This window comes from Phycomyces blakesleeanus (genome assembly GCF_001638985.1).
Source record: "Phycomyces blakesleeanus NRRL 1555(-) unplaced genomic scaffold PHYBLscaffold_34, whole genome shotgun sequence".
Classification (NCBI taxonomy): domain Eukaryota; kingdom Fungi; phylum Mucoromycota; class Mucoromycetes; order Mucorales; family Phycomycetaceae; genus Phycomyces; species Phycomyces blakesleeanus.
In genome coordinates this window covers 455,669-467,688 of record NW_017265164.1, presented here as the reverse complement: position 1 = coordinate 467,688, position 12,020 = coordinate 455,669, and the positions used below count along the sequence as shown (strand labels likewise).

At 35.7% G+C, this 12,020-nt stretch overlaps 3 protein-coding genes across 3 annotated transcripts; all 3 read right to left on the bottom strand.

Annotated features, from left to right (window-relative positions):
• Positions 1–606: 606 nt before the first annotated feature.
• PHYBLDRAFT_160580 (hypothetical protein) lies at positions 607–1,923 on the bottom strand. The gene is made up of 5 exons (XM_018434207.1): positions 1,875–1,923; positions 1,431–1,681; positions 1,221–1,331; positions 1,009–1,059; positions 607–841 (listed from the first exon to the last, which is right to left on the bottom strand). The coding sequence occupies exons 2-4, from the start codon at positions 1,619–1,621 to the stop codon at positions 1,029–1,031; spliced, it is 333 nt and encodes a 110-aa protein (XP_018284781.1). The 5' UTR covers positions 1,622–1,681; positions 1,875–1,923; the 3' UTR covers positions 607–841; positions 1,009–1,028.
• A 1,227-nt stretch (positions 1,924–3,150) lies between these two features.
• Positions 3,151–3,381, bottom strand: PHYBLDRAFT_160579 (hypothetical protein; the record flags this gene model as incomplete). Its single annotated transcript, XM_018434206.1, has 2 exons — positions 3,151–3,188; positions 3,256–3,381. Coding segments are annotated over 2 exons (164 nt in total), but the record flags the coding sequence as incomplete, so codon positions are not given.
• Positions 3,382–5,155: 1,774 nt separating this feature from the next.
• Positions 5,156–8,095, bottom strand: PHYBLDRAFT_152289 (hypothetical protein; the record flags this gene model as incomplete). Its single annotated transcript, XM_018432880.1, has 19 exons — positions 5,156–5,208; positions 5,274–5,425; positions 5,475–5,523; positions 5,575–5,629; positions 5,688–5,728; positions 5,787–5,841; positions 5,892–5,941; positions 6,000–6,054; positions 6,115–6,155; positions 6,216–6,263; positions 6,322–6,369; positions 6,428–6,482; positions 6,541–6,581; positions 6,646–6,693; positions 6,752–6,800; positions 6,852–6,928; positions 6,987–7,055; positions 7,107–7,266; positions 8,057–8,095. The coding sequence occupies 19 exons, from the start codon at positions 8,093–8,095 to the stop codon at positions 5,156–5,158; spliced, it is 1,185 nt and encodes a 394-aa protein (XP_018284779.1).
• Positions 8,096–12,020: the final 3,925 nt, after the last annotated feature.

The following is a 12,020-nucleotide window of genomic DNA, read 5'->3' as shown; positions in this document are numbered from 1 at the left end:
GCAGGAATTCGATCCCCCCCCCCCCCCCCCGATATGCCTGAGAACCCAGTGCACAGGATCATTACTACTTTTGTGGTAATGTTAGCTCCCCGCTATGTGGCCAACAAAGGCGCTGTCATCCTGATAAAGTTCATCAATAAGCTCTAGACAACTTACAAGAAGAATTTACAATTGCCATCGAACATTTCTGGCCTCAAACACAAAACGGATTTTTCATCCATGAACAAAAAGCATTCATAAATGTGTTTTGTGTCAGGATTGCCACAAGGTGTATGAGGAAAGTGCATTATGTTGGAATACAAACTCTTTTTGACGAGCATCCAAGGGGGTCCAGGATTCGTGCAGTATCTCTTTGCCCATTTTCAGTACTACCCAGAACAATACTGATACCTGGTATCGGCTGTAAAAAAAATTAGTAAATACAATTTTCAGTGAGAAAATTTTAAAAACTCCTCCTATGTCTTTAATCCTTAATAAAGAATAGAACCATGATAATTGACTTAAACTACGAAGAGAAAAAAAAATAAGCAAATACAAGCATCATTCAAAGAAAAATGGGCAACTAAACAATGTATACCTGTAACATATGAATAAGAGTTAAACAATGATCTTTGACACCAACTGTGAAATTATAAGTATTTATAACCATCAGTGAATAGATTCACAAAGAGACTTGTATACCTACGGCCCATGATGTAGAGCAGAGCCATAAATTTTGGACTTGGCGATTAAAAGACTAGACAAATAAAAGCGACAAGTATTAACTGCTTAAAGAGTCATGTATACATATAGCCCAAAATGGGCAGCGGAATATTGATCGTTCGCCCTGGTGGTAAATAGACTAAAAAAAGAAAGCCAACAATAAGTATATGTTCAAAAAGAAATATATACCTGTGATCATGAATAAATACTCAAAACTTGATCGTTGGCTTAAAATATATAAAAAAAAAAGCTAGACAAAATAATAGTTGATAGCTAAATACTAAACGAGACATGTGTATCTCATACCCTGGATGTATGGTGAAACCTTAATCGTTGGTTTTGACTATGTCAAGATAACTAAAAACAACAACCAGTAAGTAGATGCTCAATATATATATATATATATATATACTGGAGAACTTGGACGGGCAACAGAGGCTTTATAGTTTGGCTTTGACTGTGTAAACACTAGAATAATCTAATTGATAGTAAGAAAATATTTAAAGAGCTTTGTATACCTGAGGATTTTTATGGAGAGTGAAACCTTGATCGCTGGTCTTTGCCGTAAAAAGTATGGGAATATACAGCTTAAAGTAACTAAAGGCTCAAAGAGACTTGTATGTCTATGACTGTAGGAAAATGTCGGAATATTAATCGTTGGTCTTTACTATGAAAACACTAGAAAAATACACCTAATAGTAAGTAAATACTCGGAAATGTATATATACCTATGGTTGGAGATGTAAGTCAAAACCGTGACTGTTGACATGAGCTGTGAAGATTCTGGACATATAAAACAGGCTGTAAGTAAATGGTGTAATAAAGATGTATGCCTGTAGCCCTGGATGGAAATCGGACGCCTAATCGTTGGTATGAACTGTGAAATTACTAGAAAAATTAAAACTGATAGTAAGAACATATTCCAATAAAAAAAACCTTGTATGTCTATAAGCCTTGATGGAGACTAGAGCCGTGAGGGCTAGCATAGAATGTAAAAAAGAAAAAGAAAAAAAAAGATTAAATAGATAGAATCAGTAGTAAAGTAATATTTAAATACACTTATATATCTAAGACGTTGAATTAATAGCAGGATCTTGATCGTTGACCAGGACTCTAAAAACGCTTGATAAATGTCATTGGCTGTAAAAAAGTAATCTAAGAATCTTATATACCTTTACCCAATAATGTTGAGTGGAAACTTGATAATGACCAAAGACTTGATCAATGGACTTGAATGTGCAAACGCCAGAGAAATTCAGTCGATATTAAAAAAAATCAAAGATATATGGATATCTTCAACCCTTCCCGGAAAGCTGAAGCTTGATCGTTGGACTCGGATTTAAAATACTAATCAAATGTAATCGATAATAAATAAATGTTCAAAATAAACGGTGATACCTGTGGCTCATGGTTGAGAGTAGGAAATTTATCCCTTGACCTATATATTAAAAGTAATAGGCAATAGCAGCCGGCAGTCCTAAAAGGGCAATTATACTTGAATGTCTGTGAACCTGGGTGGAGACTAAACTCTTGAACCTTGGTGTGGACTATGGTATGACTAGATAAATATGATGGATGACAGAAAGATATTCAAAGGAGGGTGTACGCCTGTTACCTCGACGAATAGTAGAAACTTGATCATCAGCGTTGACTGTAAAATTATTAGACAATTTCAACAAGCAATGATTAGCTATTAAAAAAAAAGTATATATACCTTTTACCCCAGATGAGCAGCGGAATCTCAATTAGTAGCCTTGACTATGAAAAAACTAGACAAATATAGCAGACACCAAGCAAATGCTCAAAGAGGTATATATACCTGTAACCCTGCATGAACTATGGAATCTTGGGTGTTGGCCTCAATTGTGAAAAGATTACCGAACTAAAGCTGATAATAGGTAAATACCCAAAGATACTGGTATACCTAACATCCAAGAAGGAGAGTGGCATCTTGATTGTTGGCCTTTTCTGCGAGTAGACTAAAGAAACACAATTGGCAGTAAGTAAATACTAAAAAGTGGCAGTATATCAGTGATTTTTGACGGGGATTTGAACCTTGACTGTTGAATTGAACTGTAAAAAGACTGCTTCAAACAGCTAGCAATATGTTAATGGGTAAAGAAAGCCACTTGTATCCCTGTAAATCTATGCGGAAATCGGGCTCTTGATCTTTGGTCTCGACTGTATAAAGTCTGAATAAAGCAACTAGTAGTAAGTAAATGCTTAAAAAGGCATGTATGCCTTAACCCTATTTTTTGAAGTGCAACCTTGATTCTCGGCATGGACTGTCAAAGATTGAAAAGATTCAACCAGTGAAGAATAAATGCTAAAATGTGCGTGTGTACCTAGAACCTTGAATGGATAGAAAGAGCATGATCATTTCGCCTTGACTATGTAAACGCTAGGAAAATCTAATTTTTAGTAAATTGCTTAAAGATTCTTGTATACCTGCGACCTTTGATGTAGAGCTGAGCATTGAACGCTTGCTACGGAGAAGAAAGGGTTAGAACAAAACAACTGATAGTACCTAAAAAGTCAAAGAGACTTTTATACCTGTGAGCCCAAAAGAATATCAAAGCTTTGATCGTTGGCTTCGGCTGTAAAAACATTATGCAAATATATAGTAAGTAGATTTTTTGGCAGATTTGTATACCTGTCCCCCCCGGATAGACAACTCATATTAATTGTGGGCCTTTCCTGTAAAAAGACTAGAAAATATAATAGCTAGTAAGTAAAGGTTCACATAGTCATGTATACCTTTAATCCTTAATGGAGATTAAAAACCCGATTGCTGGCTTAAACTATAAAAAAGCTAGACAGAATAATAAGTGATACGTGAGTACTAAATGAGACCTGTATACCTCAGGCACTAGGTAGATAGTAAAACTTTGGTAATTCAGTTTGAATAAATAAAAATTACTCGAAACAACAAGCAGTAAGTAAACGACCAGGTATGTACATATACTTGTTACCCTAGAGGACAGTAAACATGGATCGATTGGCCTTGGCTGTGTAAGATTAAAAAATAATAATTAATTAATTAATAAATAGTAAAATAATACTTAAAAATATTTTTTAAACCTATGGCCTTAGATGGAGAGTAGATGCTTATTATTTAGCATAGACATTAATGAAATTAGAAAAATCAAACAAGCGTTATGCAAAGGCTAAAAGAGAATTGTATACCTGTAACCGTGGATGAAGAAGAAATCCTTGTTCTTCGACCTGGGCGGTGAAAACACTAGACAAAAAAAAACAAGCGATAAGTAGAAACCCAAAGAAAAGTGTATACCTGTCATACTGGATGGAGATCGGATCCTTGATGGTTGCCCTTGACAGTAAAAACAATAGACGGATAAAAAAAGCCAATAATCAACGGCCCAACGAAAAATATATATCTGCAAGTCTGGATGAATATCAAGTCCTAGTTCTTCGGCCTAAACCGTATAGGCACTAGACATATAAAACTAAAAGTTAGTAAAGACGCAAACATATTTGTATACCTGTCACTCTGGATAGGGCTCGGGTTCGGAATAATTGGCATAGACAGTAAAGGCACTTGACAAAAAAAAAGACACATTAAATAAAAGCACTTGTCAGATTTGTATACCTGTAAAACTTGATGAAAACCGGATCCTTGAGTGTTGAATTTGACTGTAAAGTCACGAGAAAAAATACAGTTTGCAGCAAGTCAAAAATCAAAGAGATGTGTAACACTATATCCCAATATGGAGACCGGGTTCTTGCTCGTTACCCTTGACTGCAAGGACACTAGAGAAACAAAAACAATTATAAGTAACGGCCCAATAACATTTTTATATCTGTAATTCTCGGCGGATACCAGATGATTGGTCGTTGGCCTTGACTTTAAGGACAGTAGAAAATTAAAACCGACAGTAAGTAAAATCCCAAAGAGAAGTGTATACCTGTAACACTGGACGGATATAGGATCCATGATGGCTGGCTTGAACTGTGAAGCCAGTAGAGAAATAAAGCCAACAGTAACTAAAGGCCGAACTAGATGTATATACCTGTCGCACTGGAAGGAAAACAAATTTTTCATTGTGTAGCCGGATCGTAAACACACTAGGCCAATACGAAAGAAAACATGTAAAGACAGAGAGAAAAGTGTGTACCCGTAACCTTGATTTGAAATCAGATCTTTGATATTTGAACTTTAAGGAAAAAAACACTAGAAATATATAAATGACAGTAAGTAAAAGCTCAAGAAGACTTGTTTACCTGTAGCCCAAATTTGAGTTTTGATCCTTGCTGTTTGGCCTGGAGAGTAAAAACAATAGTCATATATACTTCTAGGTTAGTAATGGCCAAGAACGACTTGTATACCTTCCATAATGGATGTATATTTGATCATCGTTCTTTGCCATCAAAAGAAAGTATAAATAAAGAGTATAGTTTGTTTTAAGTAAAGGTTTAAAGGAAACTTGGTTAGCTATAACAATTCATGAAAATCGGATCCTGATAATTGCCGTGGATGAGTAGACACTAGAAATATATAAAATCCAATGAGTAATTGCTCATCGAGTTTTTGTATACCTATAGCCACGGACTGAATCCGGATCCGTGAAGCATGATCTTGGTGGATTCAACACTAGAAATAAATAAAGCCGAGTGTGATTGCTCATCGATTTTTGTTATACCTATAACCATATAACGGGAGATCAGCACCTTGAAGTTCGACCTGGATGGCCGGAGACTAGAACTAGATTAAAATAATGAGTATATGCCCATAATGCTTTTTATACCTATACCCATGGCGGGGAGATCGGAATCTTGATGCTTGACCTGGATAGCTGGAGACTGGAGATATGTTAAATCTAGTGAGTATATGCCCATAATGTTATTTTATACCTATACCCATGGCGGGGAGATCGGAATCTTGATGCTTGATCTGGATAGCTGGAGACTGGAGATATATTAAATCTAGTGAGTATATGCCCATAATGTTTTTTTATACCTATAACCATGGCGGGGAGACCAGAGCCTTGATGCTTGACCTGGACGACTGAACACAATAAGTATATTACAGCTAGTGAGTATATGCCCATAATGTTGTTTTATACTTATGACCATGGACGGGCGATCTGAACCTTGACGCTTGACATGGATGGCTGAATACTAGAAATATATTAAATCTAGTGAGTATATGGGCATAACGGTTTTTTTACACTTATAACCATCGGCTGGCGATCGAAGCCTTGATGCTTGATCTGGATGACTGCATACTAGAAATATATTAAAGCTAGTGAGTATATGCCCATAATGTTGTTTTATACCTATAAACATGGAGGGGTGATCAGGTCCTTGACGCTTGATCTGAATGGCTGGAGGCTAGAAATAAATATCAAAACTAGTGAGTAAATGACAATAACGATTTGTTATACCTATAACCATGGACGGGTGATCGGGTCCTTGATGCTTGCCACGGATGGCTGAAGACCAGAAATAAATATAAAAACTAGTGAGTATAGGCCCATAATGTTTTTTTATACCTATAACCATTGACGGGCGATCGGAACCATGATGCTTGACCTGGATGACTGAACACTAAAAACATATTAAAACCAGTGAGTATATTTCCATATTGTTTTGATATACCTAGAACCATGGCTGGAAAATCGGAACCTTGACGCCTAACATCGATGGCTGAACATTATAAATATATTAAAACTAGTGAGTATATTCCCACAACGTTTTGTTATACCTATAACCATGGACGGGAGATCAGAATCCTGTTGATTGACCTGGATGACTGAACACTAAAAACATATTAAAACCAGTGAGTATATTTCCATAATGTTTTGTTATACCTATAACCTTGACTGGAAGATCGCAACCTTGACGCCTGACATCGATGGCTGAACACTATAAATATATTATAACTAGTGAGTATATTCCCACAACGTTTTGTTATACCTATACCCATTGCCGGGAAATCGGGTCCTTGACACTTGACCTGGATGGCTGAAACTAGTAATAGATAAAAGCTAGTGAGTAAATGCGCATATGGTTTTGTTATACCTATGACCATATCTGGGAGATCGGAACATTGATGCTTTTCCTGGATGGAATGGATACTACAAATATACAAAAACAAGTGAGTAATTGCTCATCGAGTTTTGATATACCTGAAAACCGTGGACCTCGACCTGAACCCGCTGACCTTGATCGGATCCTTGATGCTTGACCTGGATGGAATTTGATACTACAAATATACAAAAACAAGTGAGTAACTGCTCATCGAGTTTTGATATACCTGAAACCGTGGATCTTGATCTGAAAACCGTGGACCTTGACCTGAACCTTGAAGCTTGACCTGGATGGAATGGATACTACAAATATACAAAAACAAGTGAGTAACTGCTCATAGAGTTTTGATATACCTGATAACCATGGACTCTGATCGGATCCCTGATGCTTGACCTGGACGGAAGGCACTAGAAGCATACAAAAGACAATGAGCATATGCTCCTCGAGTCTTGGTGTACCTGTGGCCCTGGATGGAAACCTGTTCTTGATTGCTTGACTTTGCCTGAAAAGTCCCTACAGAAATATCAAAGACAGTGAATGATTAATCAACGAGCCTTTATATACCTGTAGGCCTGGATGGAGATCTTATTTTTTATCGTTGACCTTGTTTGTCAAAAGACTAGACAAATATAATCTTCACAATGTGTGTCTTTGATGAATATCATATACTCCTTGAAATATAGTAAGTCCTGTCAGTTTATCTCTTGTTTCTGAGCGTGAATAGGCTTTGGATGGATTGATGGTCAAACCAGTGTTGGACCTCAGTATTTCATTTTTGCTGTGTACTGGTTTTGACGTATTGTCTTATATCTTGCTACTGACTGTTTTACATATGATAAAAGCCTGAGATTTGACTAGCAAAATGGATTTGTATTGGTTATGATTCGTCTTTAACGTCTATGTTGATTAAAGCAGTTTGTGAGAGAGCAGTAAAGAAGTGTATAAAGTATTAATGGTATGTGAAAGAGAGTTGTTTTGACGCGTTCTGTTTAGATAGTTGTTTTTTTTTATAAAACTCATGACGTCTCAATCATGAGTTGCTGTTCTTTTTTATTATTTTTATTATGATAGTTTGATAATATATTTTAAAATTCGGTTTTTTTCTTATTCCTTTTTCGGTTTTCTTTTATCTTTTAGCCTTGACAACATGTATATATTATTACTATTTTACTTCTTTATTTAATATCTATGCTTAAAATATGGGTTTTGGGTTTTAAAGAAGTATCACTTATATTCTGAAGGACGTGCTGTGCAGGCACTTGTTTTACTTTTTGTTTTTTTGTTTTAGTTCTTTTTATGTCACATAAGGTCCGTGCTGTCCGTGCAGCATCACATGTGTCATGGGGCTTAGAGGAGCATAGTAGCAATAGTGGTCCAGACTTTACTTTAGCATGAAAACATTTAAATGATGTCTTCCGATTGGTGGACTATATGCATGTCAAATTATTCAGTTGCTATGGACCCCCATCCCCTTTTTTATTCTACTTTCTGTTGTGATTCTGTTAACAAGGCTTATGCTTTTGAACAGCCACTTGTCGAGACACTATATATGCCTCTGTGTTCATTTTAGCTGTACTACTGATATACAAAGTATTAATCGGCTAGACGTTTAACTACAATAAAGAAGTGTAAAGTTGTGTTGATTATAAAGCTTTAATTAAAGTCTTGTGTATATTTATTTGTTTGTTTTCTTGTTTGTTTGTTTCACATGCTGTGACTTTATTAGTTTAAGAAGCACCCCCGAAAAAAATTGCTGCTTATATCTTTTCTTTTCTTTCGTGTGAAAGACTTCCATTTTTCTTCTAGCTTTTTCACCAGTGTCTTGAGTTAATAAACACAAAGTGTAGGAATACTTTCTTGAAATAAAAGTACTTTCAGTGCTTCAGTATGAAGGGATTGACAGCCTGACTATTGAAAGTCGTTGGTACCTCAAGTTAAAGCATCGTTCTTAGAGTAAAATAAAAGTAAAAAGAAGAACAGGGTCTAGCCTAGTGTTTGTCAATCGACCTTGGTTTGTACTACTTTATAAACCAATCATAATCCAACCGAGAAATTAATACAGAATAACCCAACTGCCTGAAACACTTTACATTTATATGTGTTCAAATATACACCATTCTATCGATAATTATAATTATTTATATAAGTTACATTATACACCATGAAAAAGTAGTGGTGCTTGCAATTGTGCTAGCCTGGTCACAGATAGATCAAGCTAGTAAAATGGCTATTACATATATATAAATCACCTTTTAAAGGCTCTGCTTATTTACTATTTTTTTCTGTTATTGCTCAGACTGACTGACGGCACAATATGAAAGCAAAGAGACAATCTACTGCTACTGAACGTATAGGTTTTGTTTGGTTGGGAGCAAGACGCTATCGATTACTAATTATCGATTTATAGGATCTAGTGCTTTTGATATTTTGCGCTTGTATACCAAACTCAACTGGATGCACGAATAACCTAGAAATAATACTCTGTTGGATTAAAGGCTTTGATTTATAACTTTTGTTTTGTAATACAATATAATGCGCTACAGTACTGTATAGTATGATTCCACTTATTACTTTGAGGTTCATAGTCTAGCTTTGGTTCGCTTGAGACTATTTTAGTTTGAAGCACGGAGCCTTTGTATAAATGAACCTTTTCTATGGTTGATTAAATATGAGTGTACTGGAAATGATATTTTTTAAGATTTCTACAAGCATATGCAAATGCACACCAATGGTAATCATAGCTTTTCAATTATAGAAAATTAAAAATCGAATCAAATAAGCAATGTTTTTTTTTTGGCTTTAAGTAACCTGGTGAGACACATTGTGATCCACCTCTTCGAGGTTTATTATATTACAATTACTCGAATTTTGATCAAAATATCCGATCTTTTCACTCTCAAAAAGCATAGAACCCTGAAATTCGGGAAACTTGCACCACTTCAATAAGCTCTTTAAATGCCCAATAGCAAAAATACGAGCTGTTTCTAAAAGTACATTTTTTTTTAGTTGAATACATAAACCAGACACTCCAAAAGGCATCAATTTAGAGTGTTCAAAAGTAAGAGATCTTGTGACATAGCCCTTCTCATCTGTCACGTGTTCTAAATTTACTTGCTATTGCTCAAAAAATAAAATATAAAGCCTATACTACTTGGTAATTGTGTGCCACACACTATTAGCAGTAGGGAAAAGATACATAGGGCTTAACATAGGCCAATGCTCCACGAGGAGAGGGGGACCAAAGCTCCTAGTATAAAAATTTCAAAGAAGAAATTGAAACGAATCTAAAAACATAGATGGTTAAGTTGGATAGTTGCACAAGTGCCTTGAAATTATCGAAGAAAGAAATTAGTGAGTGCAGATTATATATTTTCCGATGAAGGTAGAGAGAGAGTGTGTCAAAGCATGTCTTGCTGGAAGTAACCCTATATACAATAAAAAAATAGCTGACAGCTAAGAATTATCATAACTTGATTGACGGAAATTCTTCCTCGTTATGGATTCAAGACCAAAAATGATCGTAAAAGTGAAATTAACGAGAGTTGTGAAAGTCTAGCCCTGTTTTTAAGAATGAGAGCCGCCAGAGCCTTGAAATTATTGAGGGACCACTGTACTAAGAGTATCCACAGCAGTTTGTGTAAAATCACTGAATTTGTAAATTTAAATAGAAAATTTAGATTTTTTCATCCACAGTGGTTTGTCTAAATAAATGTTTTAACCAATTTTTTTTGGACAATTATTTAACAGATATCTAAATTTGGCCCATCACTAAAACATTCGAGCACTAAAAATATATAGCTTCAGGTCTATATAAACGGCTGTGGATGCTCTTAACGACACCATCTAATTAAATCAAACACTGACTGTGATATATACTGAGCAATTTTTCCTTTATGGTAACATTATTGTAATAACAGTATATAGTAAAGAAGAACAGTGCTTACAATTAGGTTTTGGCTATCAATATTTTAAAAGTAGGTAGAAATATAAATTGAAAATAATAATAATATGTAAGCATAATTTATTCAATTAAACACTAGGATTTGTCGAGTTTTACTTTCAGAAGAAGAAAGAAAGAAAAATACGGTAAACATATGGGACAAAAGTATCATTTTTTTGAGGGTGTAACTCCTTGTCATTGTAAGAGTAAGGAAGAGATCAGAAGCTGGACCGTCATTCGTTACTGTTATGTAACATTGCACAGATTGAATAAAACAATAAAGAAATCAAAGTTACTATCATTTGAGAATAATAAACTGGTCTCTTTTTCTTTATATCTTTTTTATACAGTCTGAGAAAGAAATGTTTCGCACCCTGGCGCGCTATTTGCACCTTTGCTTTATAACCTATATTTTATATTTTTCAACGTCTTAAAAAACTAATTAACAAATCTACCATAATGCCAAACACACAAAAGAATAACTCTCGTGGGCCCTATAATGTGCTTTCAGATTTGACGAAAGGAAAGATCCTTGGTCTTCAACTTGATGGAAATAATGTTGCCAGCATTTCAGCCAAGCTGAATGTACCCAAATCAACAGTTCGATATTTTTTAAAGAGATATAAAGAAAGAGGAACTGCCGATAACAGAAAGTCTTCTGGAAGACCACAGATCCTCACACCTAGAGACAAAAGACGTATTGTCTCGAATCTCAAAAAAGACAGGTGGTCAACGTTGGATGATCTTGTTGATGATGCTAGTGCTGACACGGGAAAGAATGTCAGCAAGGTTACCATGCGTAAAGCTTTGCACAGCATGGACTATTTTTGTCGTAAACCTGTGTCAAAGCCTTTTCTTACCAAGGCACACAGTGTCAAACGCCGAGCTTGGTACAAAACCGTGAAAGGCTGGAATAAACAGTGGGAAACAGTTATCTGGAGTGACGAGTCGTCATTTGTGCTGTATAAGAAAAATTCAAGCAGAAAGCTCTGGCGCAAAACTGGTGAGAGGTTTGATACGGATCACTTTGTCCCAAAGGTGCAAGGAAATGGTGGATCGGTTATGGTCTGGGGGTGTGTCTGGTCAGGAGGACTTAGTCCACTTGTTTTCGTAGATGAAAACATGGATGGTCCAAGATATGTAGAAGTTCTTCGAGACCATTTTCTTCCATTCTTGCATGCTCTTCCTGTACCTAGCAGCGGTAGCTACAAGTTCCAGGAAGATAATGCCAAGGCGCATAAATCAAAAGTTGCAGGAAAGTTCAAGAAAGAACATGGTATTGATGTTTTGCAATGGCCACCAAACAGCCCTGACCTTAGCCCCATTG